General features: G+C 44.2%; 1 protein-coding gene across 1 annotated transcript in view; it reads left to right on the top strand.

Moving 5' to 3' along the window:
* The window catches only part of ATF6 (activating transcription factor 6), a 95,398-nt gene that overhangs the window by 63,347 nt on the left and 9,413 nt on the right, over positions 1–22,638 (top strand). The window contains exon 15 of the mRNA XM_060232447.1: positions 1,470–1,554. Coding sequence (XP_060088430.1) covers positions 1,470–1,554 — 85 coding nt within the window. The remainder of the gene's footprint in view (positions 1–1,469; positions 1,555–22,638) is intronic.

Below are 22,638 nucleotides of genomic sequence, written 5' to 3'. Positions count from 1 at the left end.
CTTATCTGGGAAAACCGGGTTTGATTCCCCGCTCCTCCACTTGCAGCTGCTGGAATGGCCATGGGTCAGCCATAGCTCTCACAGGTGTTGTCCTTGAAAGGGCAGCTGCTGTAAGAGCTCTCTCAGCCCCATCTACCTCACAGGGTGTCTGTTGTGGGGGGGAGGGTTTGAGGGTAAAAGGAGATTGTGACTGCTCTGAGATCCTGAGATTCAGAGTATAGGGCACGATATAAATCCAGTATCTTCATCATCTTCTTCTTAAAATACTTTCTCTCCTTTGAAATGCTATCAAAAAAGAAGTGCTTTGCTTAGCAAACTAAATGGGATGGCGGTTGAAGGGTTAATCTCTTCCTTCCATGCATAGCCCTAAGGCGAATTGAACCCGCACTCTGCATTTTCTAGAAGGACAGAGGCTGCTTCTCATCTGTGTTTGCCCTTTTGCCTCTGAAGTTCTCCACAACATTGCCCCCATTGTGGCTTCCCACCCTTTGATCTCAGTACATCCTTGCCTGTGGCCTTTGCTTCTCAGATTTTAGCTCCCTCAGTCACCAGAGGGTCTTTCCTAAAAAGCTCTACCTGTTCTTCCTTACTGTCCCTTATGGCAAGACCCTCCTCTCACCCCACCGCCGTTCTGCCCTCTTCTGTTAAGGTGTAATTCTTTAACCTTGGTCTCCAAATGAAATGAGAATAAATAATAAATATCGCTTTGCTTTTTTGGGTTTTGTTGCTCTGAACACTTTTATAAACGGATGGCCGTATCCCAGACAGTATCTCATCATCCTTCATTAACAGCAGACTCGTTCCTCTAATAGATATAGTTGGAGGTTGAATAGTCCCTGGTTTGTAACCTGGGCTGTTCCGTTGAGCAAATTTTGCTTAATACTGCTGCCATTGTCAGCTTTTCCCTGCTTTCTGATGCTGTAAAACTGACTTTGGGGCAGCCTGAAGAAAGCCAGATAGCATCTAAGCCTACACAGGAACAAGGAATAGTAGAAGGCACCCAGAACTTAGGGTCACACAGCTCCTAGGTGGATAGGTAAAAGCCAGAAGTTTTGTTGTGGGGGCTGAATGTTCTCTGGCGAACAGTTGAAAGTGTAAGGATGGTGAAATGGCAACTTACAAGAACAGTGAAGCTCTAAAGGAAGCCTTACTGTTTTTAAGGGAAATTTTTGAACATCTGGTGCATAATAATCAAAACTATTAGCTCCAGTTCTAAATGCTGGACTATATTGCTGCTGCAAGCAGAAGGAGACAATTTAAACTACTCCTAACTGGCTCCATTGGACTTCCTGATACTTCTGCAGAACAATTGTCCTCAGCTTATTGTTGCAATGCTACAATTTGAATTCGTGCTGCCTGCTAGAATCTAAATGCCAGGTTATGAGGAGACGCCTTCCTAGTTGTGAATGCCCATTGTACACATGCCAAACTGCCAACAGTAATGTGATTGCATATTTCAACGTTTTCAGGATCACCTGTTGCTGCCAGCCACAACCCATAATAAGACCAGGCGGCCCAAGATGTCAATCGTGTTGCCAGCGATAAACATCAGTGGTGAGTGTCGAACTTGAATGGGTGGGAGAAGTAGTTGTTGTTTTAAACAGATTATTCTAATGCCTGAATTGCTTAGGGAAGTAAATGCAAATTGTTTGATGTTGAAGCCATGACCTTTTCTGATGAAACAAAGATGCTGCTCTTCTAGGGTTGCCACCTCTGGCTTTTCCCTGCCCTGTCTGTCTTGTGTGTAGAGAGGGGAAAGGGGGACATTGAAACATGCATGCCCCCCCCCATCATTTTATCATTTGCAAGCAAAATTTCATTTGAGAATAACAATACAGAGCTGTGTACATTTCCATTGCAAATGCTTTTTATTCCCCGCGCACAATCTAAGACAGTTTTCCGAAGAAAGTGAACAAAAGAATATTCCTCTTGTTCTATCTGAGAAATGCAAAAGGAGAGGGAGCTCAATTCTTTATTTCAAAATAAGAGAGTACTTACTACAATCTTAGTTTCAAAACCCTCTCGCTGGCCCCAGAGAAGCCAGGCTGGCTGCAACTCGAGCAAGGGACTTCTTGGTTGCAGCCCCACGCTGGTGGAATGAGCTCCCTGAAGAGGTTAGGGCCCTGCGGGATCTATTAACAGTTCCACAGGGTCTGTAAGACGGAGCTCTTCTACCAAGCTTTTGACTGCCAAATCTCTTATCTCCCCCTGGTCAAATTGAGTTGGTATCTTGTATGGACAAAATCGAACTGATCACCATAGAGCCTGGCCTTTAGATTCAGATTACATCTGGCGATTATTTGGAGAGGCTTGTCACACCGCCATCACAAATATAGTATGAATATGGCACTGAATGTTCTTGTATTGGCTGCTTTAAGTAGTTTTAATGCTGCAATTGTGGCTTTAACTGGTTTTAATGTATTTAATTTTGCCTATCGGCCTTGTTTGCTGCCCTGAGCCTGCTTTGGCGGGGAGGGCGGGATATAAATAGAATTAAATAATTTCACCCTTCTAAGCCCACTGACTCGAATGGATGTAGAAGGGTGCAACTCCGCCTTGGATCGCACGAGTTGTTTTTCAGTCATTAACAGAAGGGGTGTGGCCAGAGCCCTGAGCATTTGGCACCATTTTAAAATTGTTTCGGCCATTGCCTTGAGCATCCTGAATACATGGGCTGGAGGACTACGTATACACCGGCCTGTGTCTGGAATATCAAGTTCAAGTAAATAAATAAATTACACAACTGAAGATGAAGAGAATGCCTGGAATTATCACTGAGGCAAGCTCTTTGGTAGAGCATTATGCATAAAACTTTGAAGTTCTTTCGTGAGCGTTACATTGACTTCTCTCAGTTCTGGATAATATGAAATTGATCCCTTCTTTCACTCCATAAAATCCTGGCAGTTGCCTTACAAACGCTCATCGGAAATCCTCCTTGGCCTTGTTGAATGATCATACTGTGTGTAGCAGCTGACGGAAACCACTTCACAGCTGAAGAGACCCTCTTTTTCGCAGGTGGCAGGACCTCTTTGCGCTGCTAACTAGACATATGGTCCTGGATGAAGCTGGCAACTGTGCCGCAGAGATGTCTGTTCTGAATAGCCTATTGTTAATAGAACAGCCCCTGTGATTTATGACACAGTTCTTGTACGGGGGGGCAAGCAAGCCAGGCACCCGGAGCTTCTAACAGGAATCTCTTGCTGACTAAAGCCTTAGGACAAATCCTGACATTAATATTTAGTGCTTCATCCCTCTTTGTGTGACGGCCGTACAGATTTAATGTGTTCTTCTATGTGGCTATAAGCTGAGTTGGCATGAGCTAGCTCACAGATTTTTAGCCTCTAGCTCGCACATTTTTGTCTTAGCTCAGGAAAAGTGGCCCCAGAGCACAATAGTTTATGCAGTAGCTCACAACTTTAATGCCAGTGGCTCACAAAGTAGAATTTTTGCTCACAAGATTCGGCAGCTTAGAAGGAACATTGGCTACCAATGACATCTGTGGTTACAGGGGGTAGAAAATGCCCATGCATTTGTGTAAATTAACGCAGGTAACAGTGTTCTCCTGGTTCATATGAGTACAGTGCTGAGCAGGAGGCAGCTGAATGTGGAAATGTAACGGACTGCAGGAATGGCACCTGCCTTCCAAGGATTTCAGCTGTTGGCTTTAAATAAGCAAAAGCACAGATCCCACTTTCAGGGTTAAAGTGATACATTTTAAAATGCAGGATTTAGAGACAACCCATTGTTCAAAGGGATGAACCATCTGTGCCGTATTTGGTTGCATGTCCCTCATGTCCTCTGGCCCTACACCACCTTTTTGGCTTGGATCGTCCATACAGTTCCTCCTGCTGTAACACCAGTACTTGTAAAAAAAAAAAAAATCTGGAAATACATTGGTTTGAGAGAAAGCATTTTAACTGAGCATGTCAATATGAGCTAGACAACAGTTGGTGAAACTGCTCGATGCAGTGCATGTATGTTAAGTTCAGTGTTCAGATTTCCTTTGTTCGGAGTGTAGATTGTGCTTTCATTCCAAACCCATCAGCCATTTATCGGTATAGCTGGCTTTACCTTATTGCAGTTCTCGTGGAGTTACTTAAGTTTTCTGATTAGGGATGGTTGCATATATGGAGGAGAAAGTGAGTACATCTGCCCTACAAAATAACCAGTTCTGAGTCAGTTTAGCAATCATAGTTTCTCCCAAGGCACATTGAATGGGCAGCTTTGCGAAAGTTTGGTGGCAGACTGTCAGTTGTCTTTTGGGTTTCATTAGATGGTCGACCTTGATCAAGTTTGTAATGTTTCATCACACACTCAGAGAAGTTCCTTCCTTTGCATGCACGACTGAGTGTTAATTCAGATATCCATGTGCTGTCCATGTCTGCTTTCCTTTCCCATCTTTTCAGCACTCCAGTTTCTTTGGCACAAAAGCCTTAGGAAGTGGAGTGATGGCCATAACTGATGCTTGCAACTTGAGATCTCATGTCAGACAGTAGCAGGCACAAACCAGTTTTCAGACCTTCTTCAGACTAAGGTTTCTGGCTTACTTGCTGAGCACAGACTGTCAGTTCAGACGTCACACCAAGCCATGTCTTACTCTTACCTAAAAGGTCTTGTTATCTTGTGGTAATTGTTCTCATGGTGTCCAGTTTTAAAAGAGCAGTGGTTGTTGTGAAAATGAGTTAATTTATACTAAATTATTAACTTCCTACCTTGCGTAGATTCCCCTAACCTCTATATTCTGCTTTTCCCAACATCCTGTTTCGGGGTTTCAGTATGTACCCATCACCATTCCTAGCCCAGGCAAAAGCTGTATGATTTTGAAAATATGCTTCCTTGCTGTGTATTTCCCAATAGTTCAGTAACTCTTTTTATCATAGGAGTATTTTACTTGTCCTAGGAGACTTCAGTTCATTGCAGCCCTATTGCCAATCAGTGGGTTTACTGACCTGTAGTTGAAATTCAGCAAAATCATTACTACTCTTAAACCCAGAAATGTGTTGGGTGCTCTTTGGAAGTGGTGTTATACCTTCCCAGAGGACTTGTGATGATCTTGCATTATGCATTTTTTCTCAATGTGAGTGGTGTGTTAGAGAATGTTACTATATATAGAGTTTGGCTTGGTCCGTTTGATTCAGTTCTGGACGTTGAGCCAGTTTGGTGTAGTGGTCTTATCTGGGAGAACCAGGTTTGATCCCCCACTCTTCCACACGGAGCCAGCTGGGTGACCTTGGGTCAGTCACAGTTCTCACAGAGCTGTTCTCTCAAGAGAAGCTCTTTCAGAGCTCTCTCAGCCATACCTACCTCACAGGGTATCTGTTGTGGAGAGAGGAAAGGAAGGATATTGTAAGCCACTCTGAGTAAAAGGTAGGGTAGTATAAATCCTCCTCCTCCCTTATCTGCAAAGTACTAATCTAATAACTTTACATACCCAGTCCACTGCACATTAGCACTTTACCCCTCTCTTAATTCACAACGTACACACAGTAAAATTGAACTTAGATGCCTTTTCCAACTTTAGTTCATGGAAATAAACTACTGTCATGTCTCCATTTCCCGGGAACTGATGCTTGTTTAGCGTCCTCAAGATCAAGTGGTTCAGTTGATCTTTGCCAGAGCCATGAAAGTGGGTTTTGGCAGACATCTCCTGGTCTGCTCAAGCAGTGGCCGCTCAAGCCGAATTTATGTAGCACTTGAGAGACAAGGTACAAATTCCTTTCTAAAAGCCTTTTGAAGAAAGCTTTAAAAAGGATGTGTGAAGGATTTCTAAAAAAGGCGACGATCCATTTGAAACAGCCTGCAGAGCCCAATAACGGAGAGGAGTTCCCTTGTCCACAACATCCCTGTCCTTCTGGCCTATTAAAAATAATACTGTTGGGCAGAGGTACAATTTCAAAATATGCTTTGGGTTGGGCAGAGGGGGTGGGGGACACAAATGGACAAGTTCCTGACAGTGGGTGGCAACTAATTTTGGAGAGATGTATCCAGAAGACTCAAAGCAAGCGGGGGCCACACCCCACCCCAAGGAGGAAGGAAGAGCTCCCTTCCCCTGTGAAATGTTGGAAATTACAAATGTCAGATGTTTGTGTTGGAGTGGATTGTTCAAGATGAGTCCAACAGTCAACATGTGGGACAAGTTAGCAAAATAAGCTACTGAGTCATAGAGCTTCGGTGGAAGGAACAGCCTGGCGAGAGGCACATCATGTAAACAGGGAGCCTGCAGAAGGACTAGGAGGCCCAGGGACGCTTGGCAGTGCAAGGGATGGACCCTTCACTTGTCCTGGCCATCATTTGTCTCTGGTGTGGAACCTCCAGATTGTTTCCAGACTGGATCTTCTTATCCCTGCCACTTCTCTTCTGCTGAGGCTGGTTTTTTGATGTCTTCTTCTCTGCCTCTGATCCAGTTCTCCACACATCCACTAGTGTGGTAGCTCCTATCCTATAAGGTATGATGACCCACAAGTCCAAGTTTACTTTATATGGTGATGCATCCAAGGTTTCTTGATGCCCTAGGCAAACTATGACCTTGGCACCCATCTATTGCAACATTCCATTTTCTGTAGTGCCCAGGTAGATGTTTTGAGGAACCAGCAGGCATCACGCAAAGGGTGCAGCTGCCCCCCACTATGAACCCCAAGCAACTGGGAGTTCATCTCCGGGCAAGGCAGCTGCCCTTAGGAGGGCTGGCCTGGGACCCACTTTCAGAGGCTTTGTGACTCACTTTTGGGTCGTGATCCACAGGTTGGGAAACACAGCACTGGTGCATGATTGCACCCGCCGCACTTGCAGCTCAAAGAGAGCCAAAACAAAGGTGGATACATGGCCATGCCTGGAGCCTCTGAATGTTATTTTTTTGTAGCAGGCTTGCAAGAACCTTGTTCAGATTAGAATCACAGCATGGGGAGGATAGGGGTTAATCTTGTTCCCTCCAGTGTTGTTTTCCTGGCATGAAACTACCCCTTGGGCAACCACACTCTCTGTATCACCTGGGTCTTGTTCCAGTGGGGCCAACAACCATTTCTGCAGGACCATCCTGCTGGGTAAAGTGATGTGCCAGGGCTCCGAACACCACAATTCTGATCTGAGCTGAGGTCCTGCTTGCTTGCTGCTTAAAAGAAAAATGCTTGGGAGCTCTGGACCCGGATCTTCCAGAATCACGTCTGGTTTGGTCCTGAGAATCCACCTTTGGTTGTTGTAGTCAGCTAGTCAGGGGCAAGCTTCTGAAGGCCATTCCCCATGTTTAAAAGGTAAAGGTAGTCCCCTGTGCAAGCACCAGTCATTTCCAACTCTGGGGTGATGTTGCATCACAACGTTTTCATGGCAGACTTTTTTACAGGGTGGTTTGCCGTTGCCTCCCCCAGTCATCTACACTTCACCTTCCCCCCCCGCCCCCCGGCAAGCTGGGTCCTCATTTTACTGACCTTGGAAGGATGGAAGGCTGAGTCAACCTTGAGCCTGCTACCTGAACCCAGCTTCCGCCGGGATCAAACTCAGGTCGTGAGTAGAGAGCTTGGACTGCAGTACTGCAGCTTTACCACTCGCACCATGGGGCTCCTTTCCCTGCATTTACACAGCAACAAATCTGGAATGGCAACCAAGTCAGGGATCCAAGATGCATATGCCTGCTCACACAAAAGGCAAGCTTCTCTTCCATCCCTCACCCTTCTTCCAAGCCTTCAGGAGGACTGGTCATCTTATCTTTTCCTGAACTTGGAAAAGATAAGACAGCAGTGAGACTTCCCATTGCCATCCAAGGGTAAGCATGACAGGGACGGAGGGACTGGGGGAGAAGTGAGGGCTTACCTCTGCACTGATGCTGAATCTCAAAGATCTCTGATGTGTAGCATGTCATTGCAATCATGACATGATTCAGTGGGTGGGGACTCTCTATTGAAAGAGTCGCAGTTGGTTGTGAGCAAAAATTTAGGCTGCCAAGCAGCTAACATTTGTGGGGCTGTGCCCAAAAAGGGAGCCCTACACCAGTTCTGGCTGGATGCACCTGTATGATATGTGTTATATATATGACACATGTGTTTTCAACTCTTGTTTGGATTTGCATAGTCCATTTTTAGGTATACATATTAAATACCTAGAAAATGGCATCATGTGTACAGAGGCCAATAGGGGGCACAAGACAGAGAAGGGCTTTCTCAGTTCTGTTTCCAATTGTACTGATGGGGTCTTCTGCAATCCCTTTTTTCCCCTCTTAGGTATTGGTGTTAAAATGAGGATGATGTATCACTTAGGGGTACAGAGACAAATCCGCCCCCCCCCACCCATGCTGGCAGAATTGCATTGGTTTCACGTAGTCTTATGTATCCATTTCCCTAATCTCCAGGAGTTGGGGTTTAAATGCTAGTTAATCTGGTTTGGAAGTGGAATTATCATCCTTTGCTGGTTTTAGGGCTGCAGACTGTGGTTCATGGATGAACTCTGTGCTTGGCATGCAGAAGGTCCCAGGTTCACTCATGAACACACATGAAGCTGCCTTAGATTCAACCAGATTATTGGTCCATCGATGTCAGTACTGTCTACTCAGACTGGCAGCAGCTCTTCATAGACTTTGGCAGAGGTCTTTCACATCACGTACTGCCAGATCCTTTTAACTGGTGATACCAGGGATTGAACCTGGAACCTACTGCATGGAAAGCAGAGGCCCTCTTCGTATGTTTAAATCTGCAGCACTTCCAGTTAAAAAATCAGGCAGTAGATGATGTGAATCTGCCTAAGGCCTTGGAGAGCCACTTCTAGTCACAGTCAACAGTGCTGTCCTGATAGACCAAAGGTCTCCCTCAGTATTGAGCAGCTTCACACACTCAAGCAATTTATCACATACTCAGGCTTGGGCATATGGGAAGAAATGGATGAGATTAATACAGCTGCACTTTTTGCATTGTCTGAGGGAAGATCTGAGAAGAACGTGTTTAAATAAGAAAAAGTTAGGCGGGGGTGGGTTTGGCTTGGTGGGGCTTGTGTTCTAAGTTCAGCATGGGGTCAAAGATCAATGTTTAATGTACATACATTCCAATATAGTTGCTCATGCAAACACATGAAAGCTTTCAGCTCCCATAGGAAAGAGGGCAGTAGTAGAAGTGGCCTGTGTCTTTTGTATATGAAGGTAAATACAATCTGTGCCACTTGAGAAGTCACATTTTGTTCAGTCGTTTGGACAGCAAACAACAGACAAATGAAACCATAAAAGCAAATTCCTCAGGGAGTTCTCATTCTGCTTTGTTTTCCTAGTTTGCCACTTTATGTATTAAAGCAAGAGCGACCAATTTTAATAAAGTATAGAAAAATCTTGGCCTTTTTGACTTTTTAATGTTCTTGAGGAGCTGGATTTGGTTCTCATTTTGGCATAGAATCTGTGTCTTTTTTGGCCTGCGTGATACATGCTTTGCAAATACCATTACTTAATATACATCCTGTCCCCAAAGGACTAAAGGTTAATCAAGGAGCAATTGTATGTGTGTAGGGTTGCCACATTGCTCAATGTTAACAGGAATCTGGGCATGCCACCTGGTGCCTGCTTGGCCCCATAGCTGACCTGGTTTCAAGCAAGTCTGTTTGGCTTTTAGATCCAGAGACAGAAAGAAAAATGTGCAGTTAGTTTTCTGCTGAGTTTTCTGCAGTGGAATGAGGCCTGTTTCACCTTTCTTTTGTTCTTTCCAATGAGGGAGGTCATAGCCGTGATTGACAGGTATGGCAAGCAAGAGCAGTGCTTCTGAGCTTGCCTTCCTTTAGGGGTTTCAGCAGCAATTGGTAGATCCATCTCTGTTTTCTGCTTTTAACTTTAAACGGACTCCGAAAAGGATCTTGTGCTTTTCTTGTGCATTTGCAGAGTGTTCCCTAAAAAAATCAACAGTAGCATATTTTTTTAAAAAAACAAACAAACCAGTTTCTTTGTTTAAAAATGCAAAATGTTTTATCAGCTTCTTTCCCAACTTTATGTAAGGTTGTGATCAACAGAAAAACAAAGTGATCTTTATTTTCCAAACATCTAAATTTGAATGTTCTAATTTTAGAGTTTTTGACTGCTTTTAACTTGTAAAGGTAGTCCCCTGTGCAAGCACCAGTCGTTTCCAACTCTGGGGTGACATCGCATCACAATGTTTTCATGGCAGACTTTTTATGGGGTGGTTTGCCACTGCCTTCCCCACTTTACCCCCCAGCAAGCTGGGTACCCATTTTACTGACCTCAGAAGGATGGAAGGCTGAGTCAACCTTGAGTTGGTTACCTGAACCCAGCTTCTGCTGGGATCGAACTCAGGTCGTGAGCAGAGCTTGGACTGCAATACTGTAGCTTACCACTGTGCACCACGGGGCTCCTATGTCTTTAACTTGTAAGTTTGCTGTAATCGTTATGGCCAGTGGCTTCACACAATAAATTTTATTACTACTACTATTTTCCAAACAGGAAAATAATTTTAGAAGGTGCCCTGGCAAGTCAGAAATATCCAAATTGGGTAGCTTAGCGGATAGAGGGCAGGTACTTAGTCATGTTTTTCAGGTGCCTGAAGCCACACTCTTCATACCACGTCAAAATAATTTAAGGGAGGGAAAACCTTCTTATAAGTATTGGAGGCTTACATAGTTCCACCTTTGTGCTCCTGGTTGACACTCTTAAATGTGTTTGTAATCAAAATGAGTCGTTTTTTTGGTATGGAGTTGCGAGATCAGCATTTCCTATGAAAAAGGTGCCAAGGCTGAAGCATACCAGAAGTATCTCTAATCCCGAGTCCGTAGGGCCAACACATACTTGCAGAATCTGTTTCCTTTGTTGCAAGTCTGGTATTGGTCTTTGGAAGCTGGGGAAATTGGAGAGAGCAGGGCTTATCTAAATAAAAGCAACTGGCTTGTAATTATTTTCCTTTTTACATTATCCAGTTTCAAACGTTTGGTGGGAGCAGGATTCGGTAGCACTCCGAATGTTCATAAAACTTTGAAGTCTAGGCTAATTTTTCTGAACGCCAGGGCTCTCTTCTAGTCAGCTTTGTAAGGATAGCCCTGTTGGTTTCCAGTACAAGAGCAAGGTTCGAGTCCAACAAGGTTTTGGAGTATAAACTTCGAAGAGTCAGAGCTGCCTAAGAATCAAAGCTTCTCTGTCCCTGCCTGACTCTTGGAAGCTTATACGCCCTGAAATCTTGTTCATCTCTAAAATGCTACTGGACTTGAATGTCGCTCTACTTTCTAAAAAAGATAAAAGTAGTCCCCTGTGCAAGCACCAGTCATTTCCAACTCTGGGGTGACATTCCTTTCACAACATTTTCACGACAGACTTCTTTTGGGGTGGTTTGCCACTGCCTTCCCCAGTCATCTACACTTTCCCCCCAGCAAGCTAGGTATTCATTTTACTGGCCTCGGAAGGATGGAAGGCTGAGTCAACCTCGAGCTGGCTACCTGAACCCAGCTTCCGCTGGGATCGAACTCAGGTTGTGAGCAGAGCTTAGGACTGCAGTACTGCAGCTTTACCGCTCTGCACCACAGGGCTCTACTTTCTAGGTGTATATTAAAGTACGGAAGTGGAATCCCAAGCCAATACAGTGAGTTTAGAAGTGGATTCCCCTTTAGAAAGCTTCAGAATACAATCACCTTCCCTTCCCGTCTCCACAACAACAGACGCCCTGTGAAGTAGGTGGGGCTGAGAGAACTGTGACTGAACCAAGATCACCCAGCTGGCTTTTATGTGGAGGAGTGGGGAATCAAACCCAGTTCTCCAGATTAGAGTCCGCCGCTCTTAACCACTACACTATGCTGGCTGTCAGTGAAAGAGAGGTTTTCTGTGATCCGTGTCCAGCTTTTTAATATAGTTATCAAGAAAGATGTAAAGCAAACAGTAGGCAATTTACCAACTACTGTATTTATACCATGTTTTACTGAATGTTGTTAGCCGCCCTGAGCCTGCCTAGGCGGGGAGGGCGGGATATAAATAAAATTAATAATAATAATAATAACAACAATAATAACAACAACAACAACAACTAGTTTGCTGAATTTGCATAATACACAAATTATGTTGCTTGGATTTGGGGTACTTGGATGCCGGTGATTTGAGATGTGCACGTAGGATAGAAGACGTTGCATAGTCACTGCACAGGCAAGTGTGTGTCAAGTCACAGCTGATTTACAATGAACCTGCAGGGTTTTCAAGACGTGGTTTACCATTGCCTGCCTCCATGTCAGAGCCCTGGTATTCCTTGGAGGTCTCTAATCCAGTGCCAACAGCTTTTGAGATCCGATGAGATAGGGCTAGCCTAGGCAGGGCACAGGCAGGTTGCACAGAGCCATATTCACAGCGAAACCTTCACCAGAAAAACCACATAAAGCACAAATTGAGAATAAAATGTGCAAATTGAGGACATTTCATGAACAAATAAGTGCATCCGCATAAATCTTATTGATTTGTTTTAATTTATTTTTGAGCAATGCCTTTGGCTTTCCTTGGCAAAACATGAAGACTTTTTTTTGCGTGAACAGCTGCCTTACACATGGCACTTTTAAAGCCCCTGCCAGCATACTGTCACTGCAGAATTCCCTTCTTAACGAATGACAATGCCCTCTACGCCCAGTGAAGATCCTGAACGCCCATGGCACACTTCTGTGGCTGCATTTCATTTAGTCCTGAAGCACCGCTTGGATAGGCACTTGGCTGTATTGGCCGCTTGCTAAAGTGAATATATAGCCAGAACATTCTGGTCCTCCTTGCTGAGTTGCGTCATTTTTGTTTTTGAAGTAGGAGGCCAATAGCAGTTTTTGTTTGGGTTCAGTTCCATTTTAGTAGGTGAGATGTAAATTTATGGTTGAGGTTTGGGACAGAAACTGATTGGATATTTTTCAGCTCTTTTTGAGATATATAAAATTCTGTTAACCTAGTTGTAGTGTTTATACACCGCAGGACTGTTTGTAAATCAAGCAAGTGGAGAACCCACAAAGACTTGCAGGGGTCACTTCATTTACCCCTGTATCACCTTCACCATGTTGTTTCTTCTTTGTCCCTTCCTGGTAGCCTCTGTATCCTCTCACCCTTCCCTGCTTCCTTTTCTTCTCACTCAACAATCAGCCTTTCTTTTGTTTGCACCCCCATATTCAGCTTTATCATTTATTAATATCATTAATACTTTACCTTTGGTCCTAATCCAAAGCAGTTTACATCATTCTCCTCTCCTCCATTTTATCCTCACAACCTATGTTGAGGCTCAGAGAGAGTGACTGGCCCAAGATCACTCAGCAAACTTCCATGGCGGAGTGGGGGTTTGAACTTGCATCCCCTAAATCCTGGTCTGGTACGCTAGCCACCACACCATACTCAGTCTGAGGTTTCCTGCCTTCTCCCCCCCACCAGCCTTTCCCTGGGAAAAGTCTGGCCAAGTTGCCAAAGTCCATGAGGTAGCATGTCACTCAGATGAGTTGTGCGGTGGCTGCTTCTGGTCCCAGCTGAGTCATGCAAGTTGCATGGAGACTGCTAGTGGGCCCAGGCAAGTTGTGTAGCCTCAAGGCATAGCCACCGCTACCACTGAGTGAATTGAGCAGGTTGCTTGGTGGTTGCTGCTGGGCCTGGCCCCAGTGTGAGGGAGGGAGAGGAGCAGAGGTGAACTTAGAGGCAGGAAGAACTCCAGAAAGGGCTGTGCCCCTCTCCCTGGCCTTTTACTGTCAGAAACCAAGGTTTGAAAGCTGGCAGTATTGCAGTTGCCTAGCAAACCCTGCCCCCATAATGGCCACTGGCATCTATTCCTTGAAGGTACAGGTGATGCTTCTGAAGCATTAGGTTAACTCCTAATGTCTGGATATTGTTGTTTTCTAAAGATTTCAGAATTTTCTGCAAACCTGGGGCTTTTCTCAGGTTTGTATAAAGATCTGTACTCTCTATTCATGGCTCCAATCCCTGGTTTTTTAAATATCCACAGATTAGGCCATGTTGAGAATTAGATCTCTTGATGGTAATACTTATTCATTGTTTGGTTGCAGTTGCCCACCCTTGCTGTAGTATAGCAACTACTTGCAAGAATTCTGCTTGAAATCATACATTCCCTTAAACTTTAGTTCATCCCTAAATTCAAACGATAAGCATGTTTTGTCAGCTAAGTCTGGCTACAGACGGTATCCTTCTAATGCCATGGTTTTAGGAGCATGGGAAGAGGGCTTGTTTGGTGCCTCTAATTCACAAGGGACATTTTGTGGTTAAAATAGCCATTAAACAAGAAAATACCAATCATAGCATGTAAATAAATTGCATCATTTCCCCCTTAAGTGACTGTGTAAAGCAGGTGGAAAATGCATGTAATCCTTGGGAGCTGCCCAGGGCTATAAAGGCATTTGGCTGTGTGTGACCAGAAATCAGTCCTGACAGTGGGAATTACCGGCTTTGTGTGGATTCCTGCAAAAAGCTATGGGGCTTAATGCAGAAAAATTCTATATCGGTACTGTGAAAGCCAGTGCGATGTAGTGGTTACAGTGTCAGACTAGGATTTGGGAGAACCAGGTTCAAATCCCTACTTTGGCGTAAATCTCAGTGGCAAGTGACCTCGGACTGCTCATTCTGGCTGACTCAGGCTGCTAAAGTAGCAGAGGAGTGCTGTTCTTGTCACTATGTCCTATGGAACTTTATACACCATTTACAGAAGCAGGTGGAGTTTCACAGTACCTTAAAATTAATTGTAGCATAAGTTTTTGTGAAGATGAAGAAGATATTGGATTTATATCCTGCCCTCCACTTCGAATCTCAGAGTGGCTCACAATCTCCTTTGTCTTCCTCCCCTACAACAGACGCTCTGTGAGGTGGGTGGGGCTGAGAGAGCTTTCACATAGCTATGGCTGACCCAAGGCCATGCTAGCAGGTGCATGTGGAGGAGTGGGGAATCAAACCCAGTTCTCCCAAATAAGAGTCTGCACACTTAACCACTACACCAAACTGAACTAGAGCCCACCTCATCAGATGCATTTAATAGATCCTCACAAGGCAGACACAGGAATAGAAGGGGAGCCCTGCTGACTCAGATCTATGTGGTATTACACAACAGCCAACCAGTTGCCCTGGAAGGCCAACAAAGCATGGAGGCCGATGTTGCTTCCTGGCACTGGCATTCAGAGGTTTGCTGGCTCTGAATGTAGAGGTTCCCTTTGTTCACTATTGCTAGTACCCACTGATTGACCTTGCCTCTATCAATCTGTCTAACCCGCTTCTAAAGCCATATATGTCAAGCATGCGGGTTCAATGACGAGTCGAAGTTGATACAAAGACTACATTTATTGATAGACCGATACTTTCTGTGTAACAGGTTCTTGAGAGTAATGCTGCCAATATATTGATACAATACTTTTAAGGCTTACTTCAAAAGGATTCCAAGGGATGGGGGTGTGGGGTAATACTCACACATAAACTATCATAAATGTCTACATTCCCATAGTGTTATCAGGACTTCATCCTTGCTTTCCCCAGATGTCTCATACTCCCTTACAGGAATGTATGGAAAGGTGCTGATTACTTAGTTTCAGTTCTCACTACTTCTAATTTTAAGCCATGAAGCAAGACGGGGGAAGGAAAAGAATAACAAAGCTAACAAAGTTATATATGCCTGTGGACATCATCACTACATTCAGTGGCATTGAATTCAACAGTTTAATTACTCATTGAGTAAAGGATCTATCCCCCTTTGTCTGGATTGAAACCATTGCCCAACAACTTCAGTTTGGTGTAGTAGTTAAGTGTGCAGACTCTTATGTGGGAGAACCAGATTTGATTCCCGAGTCCTCCACTTGCAGCTGCTGGAATGGCCTTGGGTCAGCCATAGCTCTCGTAGGAGTTGTCCTTGAAAGGGCAGCTTCTTGGAGAGCTCTCTTAACCCTAGTCTCACAGAGAGTCTGTTGGGGCGGGGGGGAGGTAAAGGAGATTGTGAGCTGCTCTGAGATTCAGAGTATAGGGCGGGATATAAATCCAATATCATCTTCTTCTGTGGATGACCATGAGTTGAGGTCTGGTGTTACGAGAAAGAAAGAAAAAGCCATGAAAAAAATTATTAGCAGCAAGGTCAAAGACCCATAAATGCAGTAAGTAGAGGCAGATATATAATTATACAAAATTGGGATGTTAGCAAAAGAAATAGAATGATCATTCACATTAACAGTAATTGGTGATAACCAGCTTAGCAGAGCTAGGAGGTTTGCATTGATGCCTATAATGGCTGGGGAATCCCAGGTCCTCCTTAAGTTCCTAAAGATATTGGATTTATATCCCGCCCTCCACTCCGAAGAGTCTCAGAGCGGCTCACAATCTCCTTTATCTTCCTCCCCCACAACAGACACCCTGTGAGGTGGGTGGGGCTGGAGAGGGCTCTCACAGCAGCTGCCCTTTCAAGGACAACCTCTGCCAGAGCTATGGCTGACCCCAGGCCATTCCAGCAGGTGCAAGTGGAGGAGTGGGGAATCAAATCCGGTTCTCCCAGATAAGAATCCACACACTTAACCACTACACCAAACTGGCTCTCTTCACCAAACTGCGTCCGACTCATTGATGAAGTCTGATTTAGTAGTTTCACACCCTGCAGTCCACTTTTGGAGTTATTTTGTTGGAAAGCGCTGGCCTTCAGATCAACATCAGTATGTCCTGGGAGATTCCTGTGGAAGTAGCGATACACAGAGAGCCCTGGGTCGGATCCATGCCTCTCAGTTAGACTAAGTGAATGCTCTTGGAAACCAAGCCAAACCTGATGGCAGCTTATCAGCTGTCCCTCAGTTGTAGAGAATTATGACAAAAATCACCGGAACATAGTAATAACATTCAGTGTATACATATATAATATATGCATTCACACATTCAGTGTATACATATATAATATCATGCATTTATAGTAACCTTCAATACATGTCAGTAATCTCCACTCACAACTGGAATACAAAATCCCTTCCGTTCTCCCAAAAAAAGTGTGCTTAATTATGACCGTCTGGTATGTAGTATCTGAGGTCAATGCCTCTCCATTCATACAGTATGTGTCCCACGACTGGGGTGGAGTCTTCCAGCTTCCAGTGCTGAGATAATTCCAGTGGCAAAAAATATTTTTCTCCAATGAGAGAATAAGAGACCATCTGCCCAGGGTCCCTCAGTTGTAGGCTTCCAGGGTACCTAACAAGATAAAACATCATAAGGTTACAAAATTTAAAAATAAATCTCTTAATAGGCATGTAAAAACTACTAAGCTGCTAAAACACATGAAAAGAATAAAATGTATTACTCCCAGGGCGTGGTGGGGAAATAGGAAAAGGAGATCAAAGTTCTAAAACCCTGCTATAATAGGCGGTGCATCAAACAACTCAACATAATTAGCCAAATGGCAGGATTTTTTAAAAAAATGTTTTAACCTGGAACCTGAAATTCGGAACCTCAATGCCTGGTGCTTGAAAGAGCATTCAATAGATTGGGAGCCACACTGTCTGAGGGACATACAGTAAAAGGTCTCCACAGTTGATCTGAGTTCTTGGGCAAGCATTTATGGAAGAAGGCATCCAAGCCCCAAGCAGTTTAAGGGCTTAGAAATAGTGCCTGGAAGCAAATAGGTTACCAATGGTGACACTCTTAGTTTTGGAAACAGAGATTCCCTGTAATGTATAGATGGTAGTAGCAGAGTTGCTGGGTTCTCAACCAGCTGAATTTCAGGCAGCCACACAAAAAGCACATCTAGTCCACATGTAATTAGAACATGGGTGACTGTGACCAAATCCCATTGATCAGGAAATGGCAGCACATGATTCCTTTTGGCAGAGATGTAACCAAACTTTTAAAGGAGGCTGTGTGACAAACAGCAGCGGTATGCATGCTAAGGACCATTGACTGACAGCTGATAGAACTCACTCTCATTGGTGGACTGCTTCGAACTGTTAGGAGAGAGGCAGTTAGGGACTGTTTCCCCCGTCAAGATGTGCTTATTTGATTGACAAAGACAGAGACTGTTCTTCACTTCTGAGAGCAGTCTCTCACCAGGGTCTCTAAGATTTAAAATCCCTCTTCATGGACTCTGCATTAGACTCTGCCTTGCGACTTTTGTCACACTCTTGAGAGCATCTCCAAAAGACCTCCGCTCTCTTCTCCAGTCAGTCTTCAACTCCGTAACTGACTTTTTCACTGCCTCTCTCCTTTGATAGTTCAAAGCAGTTCACCAAAGAGAGTGAGTTCTATCAGCTGTCACTCAATGGTCCTTAGCGTGCATATCGCTGCTGTTCGTCACAGGCTGCTGTTAGGCCTTTTCCCTGAAAGTCATCCACTGCTGTTGGATGACTCAGCTAGTTATAAGGGAAGTTTTCAAATATGTCCTTTTGGGAAGAGTGTGCATGAGCGGGCTGTGGCTGAACAACTTCAGGTATACTCTCGGGTGACATGGCTGCCCTTGACCCTTTTCATGCAGGAACCATGCTTTGAGAGTGAACTAGTATTGGATGCTCTGGTAGATGATCTCCATTCATGGATAGACAGGGGAAATGCCTCTTTGCTGGTTCTACTGACCCTGTCAGCAGCATTCAACATCGTTGGTCTTTGCTTCTGGCTGTGTCATTTGGAACGTTGTTTGAATGACTGATAATTTACAACCTTGTGGATGACTGATAATTTGCAACCTTCTGAACACAAAAAGTGGTGAACAGAGAAGCTGTTACTACATAGGGGATACCGCAGGGTTCTCTTCTTTCCTCTGTGTTGTTTAAGAACATCTGTAGTGTTTGATTTGCATGCTGATGGCATCCAGCTATATACTGTATTTACCCATCCAGCTGTATACTATATTTACCCAAAAGGAAGTCTGGTTTCCTCACCCAAGTGTCAAGAAAAAGAGGGGATCATCTTATATTTGCATACAAGTTAGAAGTACGTAGAGTAATAAACTTTTATGTATAGCATTATTGGGGGTAGTCGTCTTCTTTTTGGGTAAATATTGTATAGATCTTTGTCTGAACCATCAGAAGCAGCTATCTCTGTCCTGGAATTCATGTCTGGATTCTGTGGCAAAGGTGGCTGAGGGATCCAGATAAAATGCAGGGGAACTAGAACTAGGTGGCATCAGTGTACTGTTCACCCTACACCTCCAGATGATCTCTCTTGGGGTTTCATATAGATGTTAAACATCAAGGGAAAGAGAACTGAATTCTGTGGGACCGTGTAGAACAAAAATGTCAAGGATCCACACAGCTGTCTCTCAGCTCCATATTCCAGAACTGGTCTACCAAATAGGAACAGAAACAGCCAGGTCAGAAGGGATACTGTGTGTTTGTGGTAACTGAACCTTCCAACAGGTTCAGCAGAGTGAACAGGGGCACATTGCCACTCTCCAAGAAAGGCCCTATTTCAGGACTGTCAGGTGGTTTCACTCCCCAAACTGGGTCAGGGACTAGGTTTGAATTGGGGGTTGATTGACTGTTCCATGCAAGCAGATCCAGAGCTGCGCAGTGATCACGCTCCAGCACCTTGCTCAGTAAGAATGTTTGCTACTAGCTGATAAAAGTTCGAATCACCCAAGTCCAAGATGGCCAAACCATCCACCCTTATTGTTTAAGGAAGCATTCATTACTCTTTGGATTCAAGTGAAGATGAGTGAGGGTCAAGCCATCATACGGGGGACTACACATTCCTATGTCAGTGACTTGCCGTACTCCCTGGATCCAGCAAATGAAATTCATCCCAGTAACGGTGATTAGTCTACTCCCTGTTGAAATCCCAATGCTGATCTGCTACATTGCATTGTCCAAATCCTGGCTCACATAAGCCATTTTATCTACGGAGCGTGGCTTGATAGTGGGCTTGAAAGAGTAGCAGCTGTGAGAGTGCTTTCAGCCCCACCCACCTCACAGGGTGTCTGTTGCGGGGGAGGAAGATAAAGGAGATTGTGAGCCACTCTAAGATTCGGAATGGAGGGCGGGATATAAATCCAATATCTTCTACAGTGACTAGTTACTTGGGAATGGCTTCAAAGTAGATTCAAGCTCCTGGGTTCTCGAGTCAGACAATACTTTGTGCATTAGGTCAACAAATACAGCACTGGAGGGGAAGATCTGTCAGAATCTGACAGCACGAGCTGGAAGCTGAGTGTATTTTTAGTCTCCATCGCTGTTATAAACCTGCCGGTGTTTATAGTCATATTTGGTAATGCTTAGCAACTCTCCTGATGGAAATGTTGTCCAGACAGGCTGCAGAGAAGAGGGGCAGAACAGTTCAGTTTAGTCTGAGTCATGGCCTTTGCAGGAATTGAGCTGTGGGATGAGATACAGCTGTGCCACTCACGTGAAAACAGCTGGCTTTGGGGGGGGGGGTGTTTCAGCCTCCCTTATTGGTAGATCAGCTCAGGGCTGCATGGATGTTGCTTTCTGGATCCTGCATCAGTGAACAAGCCTGGATTTGTAAGCAGAGTTAATTGAAGTGCGCAAGAAAGGCCTCGCTTTAGACATCACACTGTTAAAGATTTTGAGTCCTTCCCGTCCTTAAGCACCAGCTGCCCAGCCTATTTGCAAGCAAAGAGTTCTGTCATAAACATACATAGCAAGGTTTCGTTGGGTTTGGCCTTGTTACTGCATAGTGGCTGCTTCCTTTCCTGGCACCCTTGAAAACATGTGCAGGGACTGAGCTTGCATTCATCCATGACATACAGAACTGCATCCTTGACTTGCCCACGTTTTGTTCTCGCATTCTCAGTGCTCAAGGCAAGCCACTGCATTGAAAAGGGCCCCAAAACAGATGGATTTGAGCGAAAGACCTTGCTGTGGCTGTGTGTTGATTTGCTAACCAGGTCTAGGGTTTCAAAGAAAGTGTTTGGGAAAGGGAGCAAAGGCTCAAGGAATGGAAGGAGGGAAGGGTGTATTTACCGCTGACAGTGGGAAGGTGAGTGGTATAGGCAAGACAGGCTAACATTGGGGGAAGGGAAACATAGCTGAGCTGGGGCTAAGGTCGTCAACTCTGGGTTGGGAAATTCCTAGATATTTGGGGAACGGATGATTTCTGGAAGGGAGAGATCTCAGCAGGATGTAAAGTCCACCCTCCAAAGCAGCCATTTTCTCCAGGGGAACTAATGTCTGTATTTTGGAGATCAATGGTAATTCCAGGAGGTCTCCAGGCCCCACCTGGCGGATGGCAACCCTAGCTGGGCTCCAGATCCCTACCCCATAACCACAGGCTTTGAGCAGCCTTTTAAACTCCTGTGTGGACTTAAAGCAGCTCACAGAATTTGAAAAAAAAAAAAACCCTAAAATTTTGTTTATTTAAATTAGTCAATTGAAATAAACAGAAAAAACACATGGTGCAATTCGTCACATTTGGGGCTAGCTTCAGGTCTGCTGGCTTGGCTCAGAGAGAACTAGTCTGGCGTGGTAGTTAAAAGCGGTGGACTCTAATCTGGGGAACCGAGTTTAATTTCCCACTCCTCCACATGCAGCCAGCTGGGTGACCTTGGGTTAGTCACAGTTCTCTCTGTCCCACCTACCTCACAGGGTGTCTGTTGCAGGGAGAGGAAGGGAAAGTGATTGTAGGCCACTCTGAGATTCCTTCAGGTAGTGGAAGGCAGGGCATAAAACTGACTCATCTTCATCCAAGGCCACAGGCTAAGAGCCAAGGGCCAGGAACTCTTTGGCTGTTAACCTTTGTCTCAGGCCTCTGGCCATATCCAGGCTGAAATATCTGAAACAGGAGCAAATGTAGATGTTATGCAGCTTCCACAGAGAGAGAGAGAGAGAGAGAGAGAGAGAGAGAGAGAGAGAGAGAATATTATGTTGGCTGAGATGAGGTTTATTTATGTTATAAAAACATCCTGCTTTCCTGAAGCAATTTCTGTTAAAAAGCTGCTTACAACAAATTATGAACAAGCCGCATTAAAATTAATTCAATTGAAAATTACAATTATGTCCTGCAATAGCAAGCCATTTACCCCCTCACCCCCCTCCCAAAAAAAACCCTCACACAAACAGACCAGCACCTTAAACAGTAGCATGCCAGGATATAATAAAGTCTGCCTTGCACCAAGAGAAAACAGCAGGTCAACATTTTAGGGGAGGTAGTCCAAAGATATGATGTCACTTTTGAGAATGCCATGTCTTTATAAAAGACAATAATTTTTGTTTCTCTTAAGCAAATTTCATATTTAAAAAAGCTTTTTAAAAACCTTAGCTTTAAAACCAAATCAGAACTATCCTTTTTCAAGTGAAAAGTCTAATTTCTAATAAATGAAGAATTTTCTAATCTCTAATAAATGAAGTAATTATCTTTTCCCTAATTATAATTGTTTAACCACAATTACAATAATAATCATACAATATTATAATAAGCAAGGAAAACTTTGTAATCAAAACTGTATTTGTTGTAGAGAAAATTGGAAGGTTTTTTTTAATGTTTTCCCTCCTTCCCCCTTTTTCTTGTTTTTGTATATTTATTTTAGTTTTTCCCCTCTTTTTCTTCTTTTTGTGTTTTCCCAAGTTTTTGTATGCTTCCTAGTTTTACTTTTAAAATTTGGAAAGCAAAAAGAGAGAAAATGCTGTTCCCTTGGTCACCACCTGCCCCTCTTCACAGGCATTGGTACCCAATCCAGTGAAGGTTCTCTGAAGTTCCAAGTACTGAGCAAGTTCATATGAGAGCTCTTAGAGTCTATCCTATATTCTCAGCTATAAAACCATTTAGAT

This window comes from Heteronotia binoei, chromosome 2 (assembly GCF_032191835.1).
Source record: "Heteronotia binoei isolate CCM8104 ecotype False Entrance Well chromosome 2, APGP_CSIRO_Hbin_v1, whole genome shotgun sequence".
In the NCBI taxonomy this organism is placed as follows: Eukaryota; Metazoa; Chordata; class Lepidosauria; order Squamata; family Gekkonidae; genus Heteronotia; species Heteronotia binoei.
Note: the sequence above shows the minus strand (reverse complement) of the source record. Positions and strands in the feature narration are given on the sequence as shown.